The 22080-nt window shown below is 43.6% G+C and overlaps 1 protein-coding gene across 1 annotated transcript in view; it reads left to right on the top strand.

The window, feature by feature from the left end:
- Positions 1-22080, top strand: part of LOC137376798 (echinoderm microtubule-associated protein-like 6) — a 741885-nt gene that overhangs the window by 272186 nt on the left and 447619 nt on the right. Inside the window, exon 9 of the mRNA XM_068045814.1 lies at positions 19495-19632. Within this exon, the coding sequence (XP_067901915.1) occupies positions 19495-19632 (138 nt within the window). The remainder of the gene's footprint in view (positions 1-19494; positions 19633-22080) is intronic.

Raw genomic sequence — 22080 nt, 5'->3', positions numbered from 1 at the left:
CACAAGCTGGTGAGAGCACTGCACACGCTTCTGAGCAGCTGACCAAGGCTGAGACAGGCGAGGTGCTTGACAGTCGGAGCGCTGTGGGTGGCTAGGCCCATTCTGAGCCCCAGGCTGATGATGACCCTCTGTTGTGGACAGCACAGGGCATGCTGGAGCTGCAGCAGCAGTCATGGCAACATCTGGTGGAGATGCCACAGGCCATGCGCAGCCTTGAGCAGATGATGTGGGAGTCCATTCAAGCTATGACAGCTGCTGTGTCCCAGGCATTTGAGCATATAGCATCATACATGGAGACACCAGTGGCCCTCCTGGTGAGTCACGTTCCATTTATACGCACTGATCCACAATCCCTCGCTGAGGCCATCAGATCCACAAATCAGTAGTAAGGCGAGAGGGGGATGAGGGGCATGGAGCCTGCCCCTGCCTCTGGCCCTTTCTGGGAGAGCAGAGAGTTGAAAACGAGCCTTGAGCTAGAGGAGGCGAGCCTGTGCACCATATCTGGGGTCCACCTTCAAGGTGTATCCATTGTGGCCACTGGCCCCTCCGCCAGTGAGTCAAGCTCCAGCAGTCACAAAGTCTAAGGAGCTTTGTGCAGTGACACAGGATTCCCCCAGCCAGCTGGGACCCTCCAGGTCTCGTGCACATGGAGGACGACTACCAAAGTCATCCACAGCCAAAGGGCAATGTGATCAGCAGCCTTCCTCCAGTCAGCCCGCTAGCGCAGAAGCAGCACCGTGAAGCAGCATCTGCAAGTGTCTCCAAAAAACACTGTGACACAAATGGGTCTGCATGGGTGACACAACAATGTAGAAAGCTCGTGATCAAAATCTTCTTCACTAACGTGTGTTGCTTTTACTGTGTGAATGAATTGTGTAAGCATGCACTGATCATGTCTCCCATAACACCATTGGCTTTTCAGAAGTGCCAATGTATGGAATAACATCAATGCCATGTCAGTATTACTCATGTGTGTCTCTACCGATGCAGTACCATGGACAATGACTCAGACAATGCTGCTGCCAGTAATGGTGGACGCAAAGATGTTGCAGATGCGGACTTCTGCACGACAGGTGAACAAGGGTGCTGTGTGGCTTGCAGAGCCCACGGTGGTTCCTATGGCGTGGAGAACCTTTCATCAATGAGGCACTGCTGTGCATCACCAGCTCGCTGCTTGCCCTGCATGTGGCACCTGGATGCTCTCTGTCCTCCCATGTGCATTTTCTGCTATAAGTCCTCATCGTCCAAGGATAAGTCCTACTCATGTCTGGCCTCATCCTGCAAGGCATCCTCCCTTTTAAGTGCCTTGTTGTGCAGAGCACAACAAACAGCAACAATGCGAGCTACCCTTTCCTGCTTGTACTGCAGGGCACCACCTGATCTATCCAGGTAGCGGAAGTGCATTTTCAGCATGCCGATCGCCTGTTCAATGGAGGCTCGTGTAGCTCTGTGGCTGGTGTTGTATATCTCCTCTACAGCAGTGGTGGGGTGTCTCACTGGTGTCAGGAGCCATGTCTGCAAGGGGTAGTCCTTGTCTCCAAGCAACCACCCCTCCATCTGAGCCATATCAGTTAACAGCAACAGCAGCTGGGACTGGCGCAGGATGAAGGCATCGTGGCAGCTGCCTGGAAAGTGGGCACAGATTTGCATGAAGCATTTCCGGCGATCACATATGAGCTGCACTTTGAATGGAAGACCTTATGGTTTACGTATTCATCTGGTTGCCCGGTGGGAGCCTTGATGGCCAAATGGGTGCAATCTATGACCCCTTGCACCTGTGGGAATCCGTCAATGGAGCTGAAACTGATGGCTTTCTGAGCCTGGCTTTCAGGGTCCATCATGAAGCAGATATAGTCACCAGCCCTCTGGTACAGAGCATTGGTGACCTCCCTGATGCAGCGGTGCACTGCTGACTGTGACCGCACAAAGGTCGCCGGTGGGCCCCTGAAATGATGCAGAGGCGTAAAAATTAACAGTCACTGTCACTTTGAAGGCCACAGGCATAGGATGTCCGTCGAAGCCCCTGGGCTGCAGGTCATTGTTGAGCAGGGCACAGAGATGTGTCACCGCCTCTCTCGACATCTGCAGCTACCTCTGACACTGGAGCACTGACATTTGCGGGTATGTCATGCGGGACTTGTAAATGTGCGGCGATCTGTAGTGGCGAGCTCTCCTTGGACGCTGCTGTTCACAACCGGGGGCCTCTGTCTGGGCTGCAACTACCTGTTGGTTTTGCCTGCGGCGCATACGGATCCTCACGATAAGTGGAAAAACGCATATAGGGTGAAACATCTCCATCACAAAGTTGCAATTAAACTCGCTTCCTTCACTTCTTCGAAGATACCCAACCGGGAAGAGATTTCTGTTGACTGGTACATCAGGTGCTTTCATGCATCAACTATATGGCATGGCATGACATTGCCCATCTTAGCTCCCGCTAAGAGTGGCATTGCATGACCGCATAATGATTGTACAAGCTGCATCGATTGACCCACCAGACATATAAGCTTTACATGCCTTCCGTTTCTGATACTCTCCCCACATACGGGGTTTACGGAGGGTGGCACTGCACTGGCTCCCTACACGTCTGCAGATATGATCCCTGTAATCCCATCACCCCCCCCCCCCCCACCTCCCTTTCAGTATGCACTTGTGCCCCTGTCATCCCATCCCCCCTCCCACCTCCCTTTCAATATGCACTTGTGCCCCCTATAATCCCATTCCCCCTCCCATCTCCCTTTCAGTATGCATGTGCCCCCATAATCCCATCCCACCACCTCCGTTTCAGTATGCAGAGCTGAGACCTCGGTATATCCAGACTTACCTACACTGCGAGTGAGTACTCCTGCTTCTGATATCCTGTCGGCTTTTCAGATTCGTGAACAGGATGACGGCTGTTCAGCGAAAATTGCAGAAATGTAGAGCAACAGGCGGCGGGATGCATAATCAGGAAAGGTCAGTAGCGCTTTACATATGGTAATTGGGGTGCCACCGCCAAGCAGCGGGCGTGCAGCATTGAAGTCCCGCCGCTGCTGGTAAAATGCGGCGGGGCCTTCTCGGCATCGGAGGTCAAGGCAGGCCTCTTCTGGCAGCATTTTACAATGTTACATTTGCAGTTTTCCATTGTCCTGGGACCTTTCCAGAATCCAGGGAATTTTGGAAGATTACAACCAATGTATCTGCTATCAATGTGATTTCAATACCTGTGCTGGTACAGACTGTAATATATGGAGGGGATTATTGGGACACCATGGCATTGGTAAAGTAAACTCCAATGGCCAGCTGCTTCTCTGCAAGTGCAGCGAGCTTGACCTCACAATCACAAACACAATCTTCCAACAAGCTGATAAATTGAAAACAACATGGACGCACCCCAGATCTAAATATTGGTACATGTTGGATTATATTATCGTACAACAGAGAGATCTCAAGGACGTGTGCTCTACCTGCTGCCTTAAAGGTGCTGAATGTTGGTCAGACCATCGGCTTGTCAGCACCATTATGTCCTTGAAAATAACACCTAAAGCGCTACGACGCAGTATCAAGCCAGAAAGGAAGTTTGACGTAACTAGCCTAAAAGACTTGGCCAAGAGATAGGAGCTGGAACAAAAATTAGCCATAGAGCTTGCTGGTATCTGAGAAGATAACATAGTCATTGAAAATTCTTGAAAGAAGTTAAGGGATGTCACTCATAGCACGGCATCTGAGGTCCTTGGATTCGTCAAATGGAAGCACCAAGATTGGTTCGACAAGAAAGACCAAGATATAGTCAAGCTACTGGATGATGTTCACTATGCTCACAGATTCACAGATCCTACATATCTGAGAAAAAAAAATCACCAAAAAGAAAAGCCTGATACCATCAAGTAAAACATACGCTGCAGTTCAAACTAAGAGAGATGAAGAACTGATGGTGGGAGAACAAGGCTGCAGAGCTTCAGGAAGCTGCTGATGAGCATGACATGAAGGCTCTCCATGAAGGTCTCTGATCTGTTTATGGCTCTAAAACCAATGGTATGATATCCTCTCAGCCGACGGCAGTCAGCTCCTAAAGAACAGGCATGAGATTCTCGCTCGTTGGGCAGAGCATTTAAACGATCTCCTAAGCCAAGAATACACAGTGTGCTACAATGCCATCGAATCACTTCTGCAGCATCGCATTCTGGATGAGCTTGTTCTCGATCAATCTCAAGCCGAAGTCACCAAGTCAATGAAGCAACAATCAGTGGGTAAGTCTCCAAGACCTAATGGCATTCCATCTGAAGTGTTCAAGTATGGAGGAGCTCCCATGGTTAGGAAACTCACTGGCCTTTTCTGCTTAATATGGAACCAGATTATTGTGCCCCAAGATTATGAAGATGCTTCCATAACTCACCTGTACAAACAGAAAGGAAACAAGTCCACCTGTGATAATCATTGCAGAACTTTACTTCTCTGTACAGTGGAAAAAATTCTTGCAAGGGTTATTCTCAACAGGATTATCATTCATCTTACAGACTCAGTGTGCCCAGAATCACAGTGTGGCTTTCGTGCTGGACGAGGAACAGTCGACGTGACCTTTGCGACACGTCAAATTTGAAAAAAGTGTTGTGAACTGAACAAGGACTTCTACATGTTGTTCGTTGACCTGGCCCGGTCCTTTGACACAGTAAAACGTGAAGGCCTGTGGAAGGTGCTGTACAAATTAGAGGGGATTTGAGGAAAAATGTTTTCACCCAGAGGGCGGTTGGAATCTGGAACACACTGCCTGAAGGGGTGATAGAGGCAGGAACCCTCACAACATTTAAAAAGTATTTAGATGAGCACTTGAAATGCCATTGCATACAAGGTTACAGGTCAAGTGTTGGAAAATGAGATTAGAATAGATAGGTGCTTGATGGCCAGCACCGACACGATGGGCTGAAGAGCCTGTTTCTGTACTGTATAACTTTATGACTGACTCTAAATATGGCTGCCCTGAAAAGATAGTCCGGGTCATCTGCACGTTTCATAACGGTATGATGGCCAGTGTGATGTAGAATGGTGCCTTATCAGATGCATTTTCTGTCACTAATGGCACCAAGCAAGGCTGCATAATGGCTCCAGTTCTGTTTGGCATCTACTTTTTGGCCATGCTCTTGTACGCACTCAAACATCTCGACATAGGAGTACACATTCAGTTCAAGACAGACGGCAACTTCTTCACTCTGCAAAGGCTCGAGGCTTTCACAAAGATCAAAGAACATCACTAAGTGGACTCTTGTTTGCTGACGACTGTGCTCTCATAGCACACACTCCAGAGGACATCCAGCTGCTTGTTGACCGCTTTTCTCAAGCCTCAGAATGCTTCGGCCTTACAATAAGTCTGAAAAAGACAGAGATCTTGTACCAACCTGCCCCTGGCCACAAACTCCAAGATCCCACAGTCACAATCAATAATACACCCCTCAACTCAGTTCAAAAGTTTTGCTATCTTGGGAGCATCCTCCAACAACAGCACGTTGAATAATGAAATCGCCCATTGCCTGGCAAAAGCAAGCTCAGCATTTGACAGGCTCACTTACAGGCTTTGGAGAGAACATGGATCTATCTCAAAACAAAGATCAAAGTCTACCAAGCAGTAGTTCTCACATCACTTTGCTATGACTGTGAGGCATAGACAAAGCTGCGTGTGTCACATAAAGCAACTAGACACATTCCGCCTTTGCTGCTTAAGATCTATCTATAACATCAAGTGGCAGGAAAAAATCCCTAACATTTCAGTTCCTGCAAGGTGTCGCATACCTGGTGTCGAGAGCATACTTCTCAGAACTCAGCTTCACTGGATTGGCCATCTGGTTCACATGGAAGATTTCCGCATACTAAACGTGGTACTCTACAGCCAGCTGAGCATGGGAACCCATACCATAGGACATCCCAAATTTAGATACCAAGACTATCTGAAAGCCAATCTCGCAGCCTGTAAGCTGGACCCCACTACATGGGAAAAACAACCATGGACTGATCCAAATGGAGCAGTCTCTGTCATCAAGCAATCTCAACATTTGAGGAGAACAGAGTCAGGTCCCTACAGGATGAGCAAGCACGGCACAAAGCCAGTGCCTTCACCCACCCATTCAACAGTAATTTTGTATGTAATATCTACAAATGTCGGCAAATCAAAATTTGGTTTAACTTCACATAACAGACGACACCAACCTAGATGGTGAACAACCAGTCCCTTTGCTGAAACCTCATCCATCGAAGTGATGGGAGAATCCATCATCACCCTTTCTAGAACCTTAGTTCTATAAAAATTGATGAATGCCCCTCTTGATCCAATCATGAAATTCCTCAACTGGGAGAAAGCTCTTCTTGGAGTTTTGATTTCAGCATGATTGATGAGTAAGATTCAGCCATTGGTTATCCTTATTTGCAATCTTGATCATTTGGTATTGTGTACTAACCTGAAATTCCTGCCGCAGGTTGTTTCTGACATCTGTACATCAGGAAATTGTTCTTCCAAATTTCAACCTAACTCAACCTAGCTCCTTACTAGTTAGATCATGGTGATCATCTATTTTCCTTCAACCCCCAATGGCCTTTGCCTTGTTGCAGTGAATGAATTAAGTCACTGTGTGACTCAAACAAACTTTTTCTTTATTATGGTCTCAATAATCTGGGCTAATTGGTCATCAATGTGTAGCTTAACCAATGTCTTGTTGAGTAAATCGTCCACTGGTATCACTGTAATGACTGAAACCCTGCAGGAATAACAAAGGTCCAGTGCGCTTGCTCCATAACTACTTCTTGTGTAGCAGTCAAACAAATATCCCTCAATAGCATTTGCCATGTAATGACAAAGCATCTGACTTACTTTTGCCAAGGTCTACTGCTTAAGTTTAGCCAGAGAATCATGCATATCTTGCAGATCACTTAACAGCTGAGTTGCTTGAGGGTAGATGCAGGAAGGATATTCCCGATGGTGGGGGAGTCCAGAACCAGGGGTCATAGTCTTAGGATACGGGGTAAACCATTCAGGACTGAGATGAGGAGAAATTTCTTCACCTAGAGAGTGGTGAACCTGTGGAATTCGCTACCACAGAAAGCAGTTGAGGCCAAAACATTGTTTGTTTTCAAGAAGGAGTTAGATATAGCTCTTGGGTCTAAAGGGATCAAAGGGTATGGGGCGAAAGTGGGAACAGGCTACTGAGTTGGATGATCAGCCATGATCATAATGAATGGTGGAACAGGCTCGAAGGACCGAATGGCCTACTCCTGCTCCTATTTTCTATGTTTGCATTACTCCCCCATGATAACTCCCCTCCTTCTGGTTGGACACTGGGTATAATCTTTGGGCAGAATTCTACCAAAATAGACCTGCTCACAGTGAGGGGTGGGTTTCCCACAACAGGTCAGGAACCCATTTGTTTTATCAGAAAGCTTTCCCGTGGCTCTTCAACTCAGCCACAGCATTAGTATCCCGCATTCTGGATTTCCTGATCCATCACAATGTGCGGGCATGGTGGTGACCTGCATTCTGTCAAAGGAAGGACCTTTAGTTTAAAGGGACTCCTGTATGGGTCAGAATGGCTGAATTCTGCATTGCTTCCTGAGGTTTCAGCAACCATGGAAATGGAAGCGAGATGTGGGAAGGCCATCCCCAGGTAACTGACTCTTCCCTGGAGGTCCTCCTGTGGGTTCTGAGGGACAGAAATGAAGTGGACAGGAGGAAGAGCCCTACATCTCAAATCAAGATTAGGTGGCCGAGTGAATGAGCGGCATGAGTGTAGTCCCTCAAACGTGGATACATTGCCCCAAGAGATTCAATGACTGATGAAGGCAGGATCTAACTTTAAGGTGCCAACCCACACACACTCTGACTTCCCCAGCATTTTCCTGCCCAGCTATCCTCAGTCCAACACACCTTGCAGCTCCACTCATTCTTCCCTCTCCAGTGCCACCTCACATCCCCATCTGAATAGCTAACACTGTATGGCATCTCACACCCATGGTTCACAATCGGCCTCCACAAATGTTGTCATTTCCTCCTCTCCACGCAATCCATTTCTCACAGTCATAACTCTCTACTTTCTCTCCTTGCAGGAGAAGAGAGCACACAATTCCATGGAGATGCAGAGAACCGGGGATGACCCTCCATTGAAAGCCACCTTGATGGCTCCTGGCAATGCATGTCCATGCGGCCAGCGGAGAAGGAGGTCTTGCTTCGGGAGGCTGCAAATGTCAGCAACAAACTACTGTGAAAGCCTGAGCCTCCTGAGGCACTGGTGCTTAGACATGTCGAGAAAGCTGATCCTCTGCCTGTAGACCCTGTTTTTGGGGGTATCACCTCCTTAGAGCTGGATTTCTGTGTCCATTTCCTCTGCCCTGTGGATGGGCATGTGACTGAGAAGGCAGCTGATGCTGGTGCTGTTGGTGTTCCTGGTGCTGCTTATCTTGTTCCTCATCAGAGGTTCAATATAGAGCTGCATAAACTGCACCCATGCTGCAGTGAAGGCTGACAGCAGGGAAGATCAGAACAAGGTGAGTTAAGTCCAAAGTAGGTGAAATAGCTTCCGAGAAACTGGAAATCACCTGTGTAGCAGTGAAATTTGACTTTCTGAATAGGTGCTGTGAGCAAAAGTCTTCCACATAGGTAGCCCGGCAGCTATGCAGTTTCACTGTTTAAAGCTTGTCAGTTTTAATGAACAGTGAATCCCCACTATGTTCTTACCTTGTTGACCCTGGTGAGTTTCACACAGCTGAGGAAACTCGTATGCTGACTAAGAGACTTGTAATCACAAGTTCTATCTTCAGGCAATGCACTTGCATTTTGAAGCTTGGAAGTTATGATCCCATTTGCTGAAGATATAAATTCACATTCAACAGAAAAGCCTTTCGCGTGCTGTTTATTCAAAAATGATTTAGTTCAATGAAAATACTAAATGCAGATTAGAGTTTATTAAATATGTGAAAATGATCCATACATGAAGGAGTTCTATTTTCTATATTGGGGTCTTATGAGGGGTAAAGAATTTTAAGTTGAATTTTATTCATTGGCTGGATTTTATCCAGTCCCTGGGGGATGGTGGTGGGTGGGAGAAATTCTGAAAGCGAAGCATCGGACTGGTTCCCCAATATTCTCACCTCCGTGCACTTTTACCAGAGGTGGGCTCCCAGTGGCAGCGACAGGAAGGCAATTCAGGTAATTATATGTTGTTACGACCGAGGTGGGAGGAGTGCACTGTTTATTCTAGTTCCACTTCTCCACAGGTCTCAACATATATTTAATTTTTTCCCACTTGCCGATATGGTCAATCATAGACTGTATTTTTATCCCAGAATAAAACACACCAACCAGGTTTCTTTAATAAACAAAATTATCCGTTTATTATAAAACAAGTCTTAACCAGTAATAAAGTAAAGCATAAACACAGATTGAAATATTAAAGTTTCCTTTTTATCTTAGCCCCTCACACTCTCTCTCTCACACACACACACACACATATACACTGGTTAAGCAGAAAAAGGGATTTTGTTCTTAGAGCTCTATTACAGACAAAAAAACACTTAGGCTGAACACTTGCTAATTTTTGAAGAAACAGCAGATGAGATATGTTATGTTCCAAAACTGGCATACTGTCTGGCCTCCGAGTATACGTAGACAGATCACTGGGATCTTTTAGAACAGTTCTTTTCAGGTGGCGCTGAGAATTAATTTAGCAGGCTTTTCTTCAAAGACAGGAGACGAGATGAGTTGACACAGGGTCTTTTAGAGAGGTGCTTCTCTCCTTCCATGGGAATTCATTCCCTTGTCTCCTTCCTTGAGAATTCCCTTCTCTCCTTGGAAGTTCTCTCCTCTCCTTGGGAGTTCTCTTCTCTCCTTGGAAGTTCTCTCCCTTTTTATCCAGTTCACTCCAACTCAAAACAATTCAAAAGCGAAACAGACAACAGGAGGTCATCCTTTTGACCTTCATCAATCTTGACCTGTCACTTCTTTGTAAACAAATTCTCCAGGTGTCCAAAGTTCTCTGTTGTTTATTGAGCTGGAAGTCAGGTTGTTTGCCTTAAACTTTCTATGATTTCTACTTCTATAGTGTCCTCATTGCCTGCAACTGACAGACATTCAGTTCAACAAAGCAGCAAAATGGCAAGGCTAAGGGGAGGGCTAAATGAATTAATGGATTGATCGGAACCAAATAAGAAGGAAGAATAACATACAATAAAAGCTTTGTTATCCGGCACTTTACCAACTGGCAAGCTCTATTATCAGGAATTTCCACGGGAATTCAGGTTGCCATCTGTGGTTAGAAATGCTACCTTGTCTCTGTGACTGGTTGCAGTCAGACGCGTTTTGCTCCAGAGTTCCATGTCCGATCTCCACTGAGAGATGGCCCGTTGGAAAGGGTGGATTCTTGGTGCACTGACCCAAAAGATTAAAGAAAAATTAACAATTGACTTTCCCAATGCCAGACCCTGGGTACCCTTCGTTCTCCTGGCAATAACTTCAGAGAGGAAGGTTGGATTTCCACCCTCCTTGGCAGGTACAACTTTTGATTAACCGGAATTTTTGCTTATCTGGAACCTCTCATGTCCGGCAAATGTCGGATAACAAAGCTTTTACTGTACATAAATCCTGTAGGAAAAAAGGTAAAGGAGTTCACTGGGATGAATACAGAGCATACGGAACCATGATTAGAGGATAAACAGACGGTCAAAGAAGGACTTGTAATAGCTATAACTGGAAATATAAAACATAACTAAGTATTTTAGTAGTACAACAATAAGAAGGTAGGTGAAGAGAAGTAAACAAATTAAAATCTGAGGTTGAGCCTGAGATAGTTGGTATAATAAATGATTCCTTTCCTGGTTGATACCAGGTAAAAACAGTGAGCAGCATGCTCTTCCTCAATAGGGATACTCCAAGTAGAACTAACTTTAGCATAAATCACATGGAAGCCTAAGATAGACTAAAACAGCCCAAAACAAATGATTCTCTCTGAATAGATGACTTCACAGAATAGTGAGAAAGCCAAGGGATGAGATGTGTCAAGGACTGACCATCATTTTGGAGGGAGTCAATCATCACTGGGGGTGGGGTTTTTTTTATCTGTACACTTGAGTTGCTTCGTAAGATGTGTGATCAACAAGAATGACAATTTGCATTTATATAGTGCCTTTAATGTTTTAAAACGACCCAAGACACTTCACAGGAGTAACTATCAAACATAATTTGACGCTGAGCCACATAAAAAGATATCAGAAATAAATACAGAAAATGTTGGAAATTCCCAGCAGTTCAGCATCTGTGGAGAGAGAAGCAGAGTTAACGGACTGGATTTTAAAACTCAATCAAATTAGTTAAACATGATTTGACCTATCCTGGAACATGTTAGGTCACCTTTGGGGGTCGGAGAAGAATCTCCCAAACTTTATTCATAAATTAGCCTAAAGATGCTTCTCCAGTGTGGTAGTGGTGGAAGCATGTCCTGGATGGGGGTGATGTGTATAGAAGTTGTCAGTATAGGACAGCCTCAATGGACCAGCTGTTTTTCTCCTGTCCTTTATTACATGTTTTCGTAACATTGTTCTGCCAGGTATGAATTTTTAAAAGAGTAGCCATGTAAAACAACCTCTCTGTGACATCCCTAATTATAACTTGACTCGAACACAAACTTGTTTTTTGTATGATTAGGAAAGATATCTTTGTAGATCATATATGTTGCTATGGAATTTGCAGGAGCGGGGAATCTCATGGTGTGCTCTGTTAATTAGCTTTTTTCCCTCAGTCTTCAGCTTGAAAAAACTTTGCCCTGCCAGTTGCTGGATGTCTAAATTGATAATGGCGAGGGCAGCGGGCATCTGGGACCTTGGTGAATGTTGTGACAAAAAATCTGTCTCAAAAAATTAGACTTATGGATTGAGAAACAGAGGAATGACAGAGAATGGAATAGGGTGAATTAGAATCAAATAAGAAAAATAGAGAGAAAGAAAAAATGTAAGGAGAGAAAAAGAGACAAAAAAGTAAGGAAAAAATTTGAATTTAAAATTTTAAATATCTCTAACAATAATTTACGAAATAAAACGCCACAGTTTCAGTTGTTCCGTTCCTAAGAGGTTGAGTGGCATTGTGACAACATAAATCTTGTCTTTAAATATGACAAGCCTAACTTTCTGGTGGTTTTAATTGGCAATTAATGTCAATTTCAGCAAATGAAGCTTAGCACTGCTTTTCTGAAGCACTGTGCACTGTCAGTCACTTCTTGCATGACCTGCACATTGTTCCATCAAGAAAAGGCGCATGTGGGGGTGCCTCCAACGTGCGCTGGAACACTATGAATACTTCAGCTGATGTGATACCAGGATACCAAATTTGGACCATGTAGGTCCAGGCAATTAATTTGCCAATCACTCAGCAAACAAGAATGTGAACCTGCAAGATGAGCCTTATACTAGCGTTCCTTAAAGGGCCAAGCACCCAAATTGCAGGTAAGGTAATCTTTAAAAGCATCTCGTTATGCTCTGAAGGAGCCATGATGAAATAAGCAATGAAATGGAAGAATTATGAATTTAAAAAAGTCAACTGTTAAAACCACAAGAACATGGACACTTTTACCACAAAATTACCAAAAAATTAAACGAACATCAAAAAACATATTCCACTATAGAAAAGGAGGCATTAGGGCTCCTACTCGCCCTTCAACATTTCGAAGTCTATGTCAATAACGGACATCGAGAAATTCAAATTTACACCGACCACAACCCCCTGAAATTCCTGGAAAAATTCAAAGTTAAAAATTCCAAACTATTTCAATAGAGCTTGCTTCTCCAGCCATTCAACCTGAAAATTGTACATATAGCTGGAAAGAACAACGTTATAACAGATGTATTGTCCAGAATGTAAAACACAGTGCAACCAAAAAGCCTGTACAGTCGTCATGATAACCTGAAGAATGCATGGGATAAATGTATACATGTGTGCTATCCTATACTTTTTGAGAGAAAACAAAAAAAGACAAAAATTAAATACCAAGGAATTTCACTTTTTTCCCCTTTGTGGGGAGGTGTCATGCACCGAAGGAGCCGTGATGAAATAAACAGTATAATGGAAGAATTGTGAATTTAAAAAGTCAACTGTTAAACAAAACCACAAGAACATGGACACTTGTACCACAGTCAAAATGGAGTAGTGGTCACCTGATCCCTCCTGTACTGGAAATCCATAAACCTGTCTACAAGGATGAAACTCATTAACCTCATCTGAAATAGCTCTGGGTAGAACCCCTTTGAAATTGAAAAGAGCACTGTTGCATATTAATGACTCGTATCAACATGAATGAACTGGCAAAGGATTCTGGAGACAGATGGACTCGCACTCAATCCAAAATTGAATAGGAGTGAAATAGCACTTTGTTAACAGAATGGTCCCCATTCAGACATCAATCAATAGCCACAGTCTCTGCATCCTGGTTTATTGTGTGGTCTTGGCCGGCAGTGTGGGCCATGTGTCTCCTAACAGAAACTCTAAAGTGATACGTTTTTACCTTAGAAAGGTAACCCTCTGGAGAGAGAGAGGGGAGATTAGGCCAACACCTTCAGAAAGCAGTCCAGCCAGAGGCTGTGAAAGAGATCCAGCCAAGCAAAGAAGAAGTCCTGCTGCTAATTCTGTACTTCAACTTACTGCAGCGGAGAACCTAACATGACCACCACCACCAGTCTGAAGTTTTAACTACCAAGAAATCTACAACACCTCAACAAGTGCAAGATTACTAACACCCGGGCCTGCACTGAAGATTCAACAGGTTTACCGTAAACTACGACAATTTACCTCACGTTGAACTTTAAATGACTTACCCTTTTTCTCGCTATCTATCTAATCTTCTGTATGTGTGTGTGAGGTTGCGACCATTTCGGAAATTGTGTAATAAATAAATAGTTATATGTTTTTTAACCTATGAGAGAACCTGTCATTTTTCTATTTATTTGACCCAAAAAACACTCGGGCTAACGCAACATGTTAACAAAACACACTTAGTCAGTTGGGAGGTGAACACTGGGAACCATCCACAAACTTTTCTACCTGTCCGTAACAATCTGTTATTGTAAATTGTCTGGAACTACTCTAGAATGTTTTTGAATATTGTGGTGAGATCGTGGAATTTCCAAAGAGTGTTGCTGCATCCTCGTAGGGATGGCAGGCATGTGGGTGACCTGTCCATACGAAGACTGCAACAGCTATGGGTACAGCAGCGCTATGCCTCTGGATCTGCGGTACAACAGGGAGATGGAGCAGAGGCTGTGGCAAGTGTAAGCTCTGTGCGATGCCCTCTGACAAATAGGACCTGACTCCTCCATGCTTCTTGATAGTGACAGTCGGCTGTCTGGCAGGCCAGCCAATGCACCCAGCATCTCGGTGTGCCGCCCACCAAGGTCCTCATCTGAGTCCTGTGTTGCAGAACTCATCTGCAACCTCGTCTTCTGGTGAGCTGGATAATGAATCATCCTTTTCCCTGGCCTAGCTGCAGTCCACTCATTCCCAGATGATCCCAACTTTATACTTGCGTCCGTGCAGTGGTACGTGCAGTACCAGTGTCTGAGATGGTGGCTGCAAGTGTGAGATCAAGTGACAGGACCTCTTCAACTGCTGTGTGGTTGCTCTCTCTTTTCCTCCTTGGGCTATTGTGGTGAGGCAAGCAGCAGTACTTGGTTGTCTAAAGACAGGAAATTGGAAGGGGAAGGTTGATTTGAGGGAAGGGGTGGGGTGGGGTTGGGAAGCAAGAGGTCTATGGTCACACCATCAGTAGCTTGCCTTTCATGCCAGATAGGATGAGGATGTTCTGGGAGTTGAGAAGGAGCATAAGACAGGAACATACCATCATCCTCAATGTTCTCAGCAATGCCAGTCGCAATGGGTCCCGTTGCAGCTGGTCCCATGATGTGGAGAGCCATCTCCTTTGTAGGATTCAGGACATGTAGGCATACTTGTCCACTGCTGGCTCTGCCCTGCTCCCTTCTATTGTGTGCGACCTTGTCCTGCAAGCGAGAGAAGGCAGAATGTCAGTGATTCTGTTCCACTGTGCCTTCCACTAGTTGCAAGTATGTAGAGCCTGTGAGCGGTGGTTGTGAGGCTAGCAGCATTGGTAGGTGTGTGATGGTGAAGTGTGAATCCTAAGTGCGAGGGAGTACTCCTGGGTGAATGATGGGGGTATACTGTATTGAGGAACGTGAGAAGTTGGTGGACAGGAGATGTCATGTGAAGATGCATTCACTGATCTCGACCACGCTCATGAGGTCGTTAGAGTCCTTGTGGCACTGCTGCCAGGTCCTCAGGTCTAAACTCTGGGAATTGACCTTCCTGGGCTTCTGCTCCGCTCTCTTCTGATGGCCTTCTGCCCTCTGCAGAACCATGGTATCTCTCCTACTAATCCCCTCCAGCATTAATACCTCCGGCTCCACATTTTTCACCCGGGAACCCTCTCTTTTTTTCAATCATTTGAATTCTGCCAAAATTTCAGTGCAGTTTCCCTTTAAGAAAGACAGACTGCCTTTAAGAAGAGCAGGCAGGCTGCACAGTGCTGATTAGTTCTAGTGTTGAGCACAGAGGCAGTCAGCAACACACATGACGCTAGTAGCTCATCCATAGGACACAATCATGCAGATGAGTTAGTGCACCAAATTTATATGCTGCCCACCCAGTGCAGGCCAGTTGCAAATCGTGAACCCTGTGCCCAAAGATCAAGGCACAACCATTTCTAGCCCAATGTAACTTGATTGACCACACCCACTGAATTGCTATCAACTGTTTCTGCAGGGATCCAGTACAGCTACCTGGCAATGATCATGGTAAAATAAAAGGTCATGGTAACTTGTCTTTAGAGTGTCTAGTTCAGGAACAAGCCAGATGTAGTGCTTTGCCATCTACTGCATGGGTACCTGCAGCTATCATGCAGCATAAGACTGGCACATCCAGTGACAACAATCAATTTTGGTGTGAAAATTGGCTCCACCTCTTTGCAAGCTTGCTGCAGTGCCACCCCAAGGGGATGGCATTATACAGTGACAGAGAGGTGAACCTTCCTTGTAACCACATCATGCAGCAGCACCTCTACTTCAGGAGGCATCAAACAGAGATTTGAGTATTGCATTTCTCTGTAACTGTATCCAAACATATTTCTGCACCTTAAGTTTACTTCCCATTCATTTTTTACTTATCGTTTCTTAGACACTTCCCTTTTTAGCCTTGACAAAAGATGCTAATGGATTGAGGTGCCTTCTGAGCCTTTCAAAAAGCTTTCAAAATTTTATCCCATTGTTCTGATATTCCTTTTAATTTCCCTTTAAATATCATTTACATGCAGTCTTTTGCACCCACCTCAAATGTGTGGTCTCCATCTGTCAAACGGAGAGAAATTGGTCCCTGCCATGTCCATTTAGGGGTGAAATAATAGATTTGGGGATATAATTTCAGGATGCAATCTCTCAATCTCCCCCAGAAATGCACAGGATGCCAAATTAGAAGACATAACTTCCAAGCATCCATATCTCTCACCTGAAACAGATATTTGGCACCTTGAAATATGCTAATCAAGGACCTAATACCTGTTTTAAGGTATTCATTGTTTCTGTAATCAATAATGGGATGTGTTGGCAAGGCCAACATTTATTGCCCATCCGTAATTGCCTTTAAACTGGTAGTGAGCTGCCTTCTTGAACTGCTACAGCCCGTATAGTGTGGATAGTCCCATAACTGGGTTGAGCATTGTGCTGGGTCTACAGTGGTCTAACCAGCTGGAGAGAACCGCTGGATGAATAGGTAAGCTAGCTTTTTCATACTTATGGTTACATAGAACTAGGAGGAGCACAACAATACTACAGGCTACTGCTGCCTTGAGCTTGCCCTCTCTATTTTGCCTCCCTCCTCACTCCTTCTAGGAAAAAGGGCGAATAATTTTAAAATTAGACTATTTAAGAGTGAAATCAGGAACCAATTTTTCACACAATGGGTAGTGGAAATCTGGAACCCTGTCCCAAAAAGGCTGTAGATACTTGGTCAATTGAATTTTAAAAGACTTAAAGACCTGCCTGAATCAGATGTAAGTCTTATTACTCCATGATAATTAGGATCCAATGATGGTCTTATAATGTGGTTGCGGCCCACATTATACTTGTGGAGTACAGAAGAGCACTCTGCTCTTCCTAGCCCTACAAAAATAATTCTAAACTTACCATTGTTAGTTCTCTTTGGCTGGCACGCTCTGCCCAGTGTCTCATAAAATTGCAACAGGGATCCTATATACCTCATTGGGCTCTAGTTTCCATATCAAAAAGGCCTACCACCTGCAACAGGCCAGCGTTCCGGCCATCCAATGGTAGACCACGTTTTTCATCACGGTCTTTTGATCACCCTGGCATGCTTTCTCTCATGCAGCATCACTGAAATAAAGTGATTGGAGTGCTTCTGAGAAATGTTTCGGTGCGATATAAATTAAAATGCTACACTCACATCTTCCAAGGGCATCATACCTTAAGTTATTGTGAAACAACCTATCTGTATGATACAAAGTCACTTGTTGACATGCAGGTTGGCATGCAGGCTTTGCCATCATGGCTTTGTCTGCAAAGCAAGGTGTGTTCATCTTGGTAGGTGCGTGTGTGTAGGCTCCAATGGATAGACACAGAGCATCTCTGGTTCAGTCTTTCATAGATCCTCCTCTTCCAAATATGCCAAACAGTAGGAGTCTCATTGGTGCCAGTAACGCTGCTGGGAGCGATGATTTACAACAATTGGCACATTAGAGAATCTTAAACCTGGGCAGGGGGAAACAAACAAAAAAATGAATATCAGCAGTCAAGAAATGGCTAAAATAGACTTAACTTAATATTACTTTGTCTACTCCATGATCCGTAACGTACTTACCACTGTCAAGCAACCTTAGAAGCCATTTCACAGAGAATCTGATGTTCTGCATGCCAGAATGGCAGGAAATGGTATGTAGGATGGAAAAAACCCTAACTTGTGTTTAAATGGCATATCTGCTTGTTTGAGGTGGGTGGTTTCACTGATGCAGAGTCCTACTAATAGAAAATACATCAGGACGCAAAGTCAACAGTCCTACAGGGTGAAATTTCCACTCATTTTCTGTCCCTGGACGTCCATTTTTCAGTGCAATACTATATTTTGCCTAACATCTCTGCAAGTTTGAGCCTGAGTTCTCTGTGGCTTGTTACTTTAATTCCCTGTCCTGTTCCCTCTGTTATCTCTTTGTTTTTAGCCTTCTACACTGTTCCAACAAAGCTCAGGGAACAGAACGTATATTTTTTCTTAGCATCTGAAGATTCCTACCCTTTAGTAACTTCAGACATTATAGACTTTGTTTTCTTTACAGTGGAGAATGCTGATGACGTGGGGTGGGTCTGTCAGTATTCAAGGGAGGACAAGTTGGTTGATACTTAAGGTGAATATACCTTGTCAGAACACAGTACTGACAGGGGAGTTTGTGCTCTGAATGTTGGCTTATTTCTTTTTTCTTTTTTTAAGGCCAGCGACCCCAAATGTATTTTGCCTGCATCTCTTTCTTTACTTTCAGATCTAATCTACGGACTTTCAGTGTCTCTCATCTTCTTGTTTCTACCTTGGAGGTTCCTCTCATTGCTTCAGCTATTCTATAATGTTTATTTCTATTATGCCTTTAACTCTTTTAAATATTCTTTCCATGTCTGACATTAAGATTATCTTAATCATCTGTTTTTCATTTAAGCATGTTACACATTTCACTGGTACATCAGGCAAGATTTTAACTCATTCAGAACCCGTCCACTTACATAGAGTTAAAATTGTGCCCAAACATGTCTGTTTCAACCCCTGTCTTTGTTTTAATTCTATTCAAATGCTTGGCTATCTTTAGTTTTTTTGGTTATGAGGAAGAGCTAGAATCCAAAACATGAACTTATCTGTTTTCTCCAAAGATGCTAACTGATCTGTTGTGTATTTCTAACATTTTCTGTTGTTTCAGATTTTCACCTGTCCATAAATTGGCCCCTATGTTAGCCAAATGTGCTCAGTGAGAACGGGGTACATTCATGTCAGATGTATGATTTACACAATGCTTGATTTCAATGGAGCAAAAAATCAAGTTGGGTGTAAATCGAGTGTTCAACCTGCATATACATCATTCTTGCCAGGCACAATAGGTTAATGTTTTTTTTAAATTGCTACATAGTAATCATAAGTTTTATAAATTTGGGAAGGATGAATGCCTTTACAATTTAGTGAAATATTTCTTACAGTGTAATATTAATGGTGTTTTACCTTATAGAGAATATAAATCATGATTGTTCTGACAGTACTTCAGAAAAATGGATATTAGTATTAACTTCTGACTTCAAGAATATTCTAGAAAAAGTTTGGAAAAGAAAATATCTATTAAAGCAAATAGGTTTCAATGAACATAAAAGTTAAGCCATATGATAATTTCAGAGGGCAATACAAAAAGATCTTTATGTTGTCATATTTGATGTTTAATTTTTTTCTTGCAGTTTATGGAGCCTTGTTGACCATGCTCTTATTGCACGCTGTAACATGGAAGAGGCAGTACGCTGTGTTGCCTTCAGTAGTGATGGATCACAGCTTGCTCTAGGAATGAAGGATGGCTCATTTACTGTACTCAGAGTCAGGTAAGAAAACATTTTCCTCATTGCCCTCAGAACAGAAGAGAAACTTTGTAAAGGTCATTGATCTTTCTGATGTCAGTTACCTTTCCCTAAGGCTCAGACTGCAACTCAGACCTATTGCCAGCAGGTATAGTTCCCGCTGGGCCTATCGCAGCAAGCATGGTGAAAATCCTGGGACAGCTGTCTGTGTGACATTGCGGGTTTTGTCCTAAGGAACACTTGCCCGCTCCAGAACATAATTGGTTAGGGATATTACAAGAGTCAAAAACCCTACGGATCTGGGTTCCTTTCCATATTAAGCCCCCCTCTTTACATTGAGCCTCAGTCTGCAACCCGCTTTCAGAAGTTTTAGTCTATTCTGTATCTCTGTTAAATTTAAACTGGTTCATAAGAACATAAGAAATGGGAACTGAAATAGGCCATTAGGCCCTTCGAGCCTGCTCCACCATTCAACAAGATCATAGTTGATCTTCTACCTCAACTCCACCTTCCTAAACTATCTCCATATACCTTAACTCCCTTAGTACCCAAAAATGTATTGCTCTCCATCTTGAATATACTCAATGACTGAGCGTCCACAGCTCTCTAAGGTAGAGAATTCCAAATATTCACAACCATTTGAGTGAAAAATTTCTCATCATTTCAGTACTAAATGGCCAACCCCTGATTTTGAGACTGTGACCCTGTGTTTTGGATTCCCCAGCCAGGACAAACATTTTCTCAGCATCTATCTCGTCAAACCCCTTAAGAATTTTGTATTTTTCAATTAGATCACCTCTCGTACTTCTAAACTCCAGGGAATGTAGGCCGAGTCTACAATCTCTCCTCATAGGACAGTCCTCTCATCCGATGAACCAGTCGAATGAACCTTGTCAGTGTCCTGTTACCATGTCTCTAATAATAGATTCAGGCATTTTGCCTACTACTGATATTTTCTCTCTTCCTTTTTTAAATAGCAGAGTTGTGGGAACTGTTCTGGAATATCAAAACCAATGCATCCACAATTTTTGCAGCAACCTATTTTAAAACCCTAAGATGCAGGTCATCAGGTCCAGGTGATTGTCGTCACTTAGTCCCATTAGTTTCTCCTTTACCCTTACCTCTGCCTCTTGAAATAATTGAAATGTTTAAAATGATGAGAATATTCGATAGAGTAGATATAGAAAAGCTATTTCCTCTTGTGCGTGCATCTAGAACAGGAGTACACAAGGAAACAGATATACAAGCCATTAAAAATAGTGAAATAAAAACAAGAAATGCTGGAAACACTCAGCAGGTCTGGCAGCATCTGTGGAGAGAGAAGCAGAGTTAACGTTTCAGGTCAGTGATCCTTCTTCAGAACTGGAAAATATTAGAAATGTAAAAGGTTATAAGCAAGTAAAGCGGGGGTGGGGCAAGAGATAACAAAGGAGAAGGTGTAAATAGGACAAGGTCACAGAAAAGCTGACCAGAAGGTCATGGAGCAAAGGCAAACAATATGTTAATGGTGTGTTGAAAGACAAAGCTTTAGTACAGATAGGCTGTTAATTGGCTTAAAATTGAACAGCCGCAAGTACAAACATGAAAAAACAGTGGGTAAGCAAACTGAACAAACTAAGATGAAATAAAGTAAAATAAGCACAAAAAATTTTTTTTAAAAAGGAAAAGAAAAAAATAACTAAAAATAAAATTAAAATGGGGGGCCTGTCATGCTCTGAAATTATTGAACTCAATGTTCAGTCCGGCAGGCTGTATCTCTAGGCACACTACAGCCTAAAGATGTTTATGAACCCCACTTCTACCCTCCAATCCTCTGGTATCTCGCCTGTATCTAGTGTGGATTTGAAGATGATCCTCAGAGCATCCGCTATTTCCTCCCTGACTTCTTTTAACAGCCAAGTGATGTCTGCAAGCAAGGCATTCAACAGAGTGCCAATATTTATCAGATGAGGTCCCAAGAGTACAATGAACAATGTCAACAGTGCGAGATGTACAATACTCGAAGCATGCGCTACCAGCACTGTTCGTTTAAATCATCCCAAGGCCAATCTTCATACTTATTAGAAAGGAGAGAGATTTCTGAGCAATGATGGGTAGGAATAAATTTTGTCAGTTTGAGGCAGTCAGGCAAATCAAGGTGAAGTCTCAGTGTTTGATGAGCTGACTGAAGCTTGACACGCTGAGCCACGTCCATGAAGATCAGCAAGCAATAGTTGAATCCAGTCAATGAAATGGAGGACTCAGGTGAAGTGCGGTGGTAGAAGATGAGTCTTGAACATCAATTGGTAGGCTTACAAAAGGACTGTTCAATACTGTGATTAGATGCTATTCTTAAATCCAAAGAAATCTATTTTATCTGGAAAAAGCTGGAAAAGGTAATTCCACCACATTTCACTGTTGAAGAGAAGTTTTATTTAATAACCAAAATGAGGATCATGAGTGAGTACTTGAATGATGTATGAGAAGGCACCA

The sequence above is a fragment of the Heterodontus francisci genome, chromosome 13, assembly GCF_036365525.1.
Source record: "Heterodontus francisci isolate sHetFra1 chromosome 13, sHetFra1.hap1, whole genome shotgun sequence".
Lineage (NCBI taxonomy): Eukaryota > Metazoa > Chordata > Chondrichthyes > Heterodontiformes > Heterodontidae > Heterodontus > Heterodontus francisci.
Note: the sequence above shows the minus strand (reverse complement) of the source record. Positions and strands in the feature narration are given on the sequence as shown.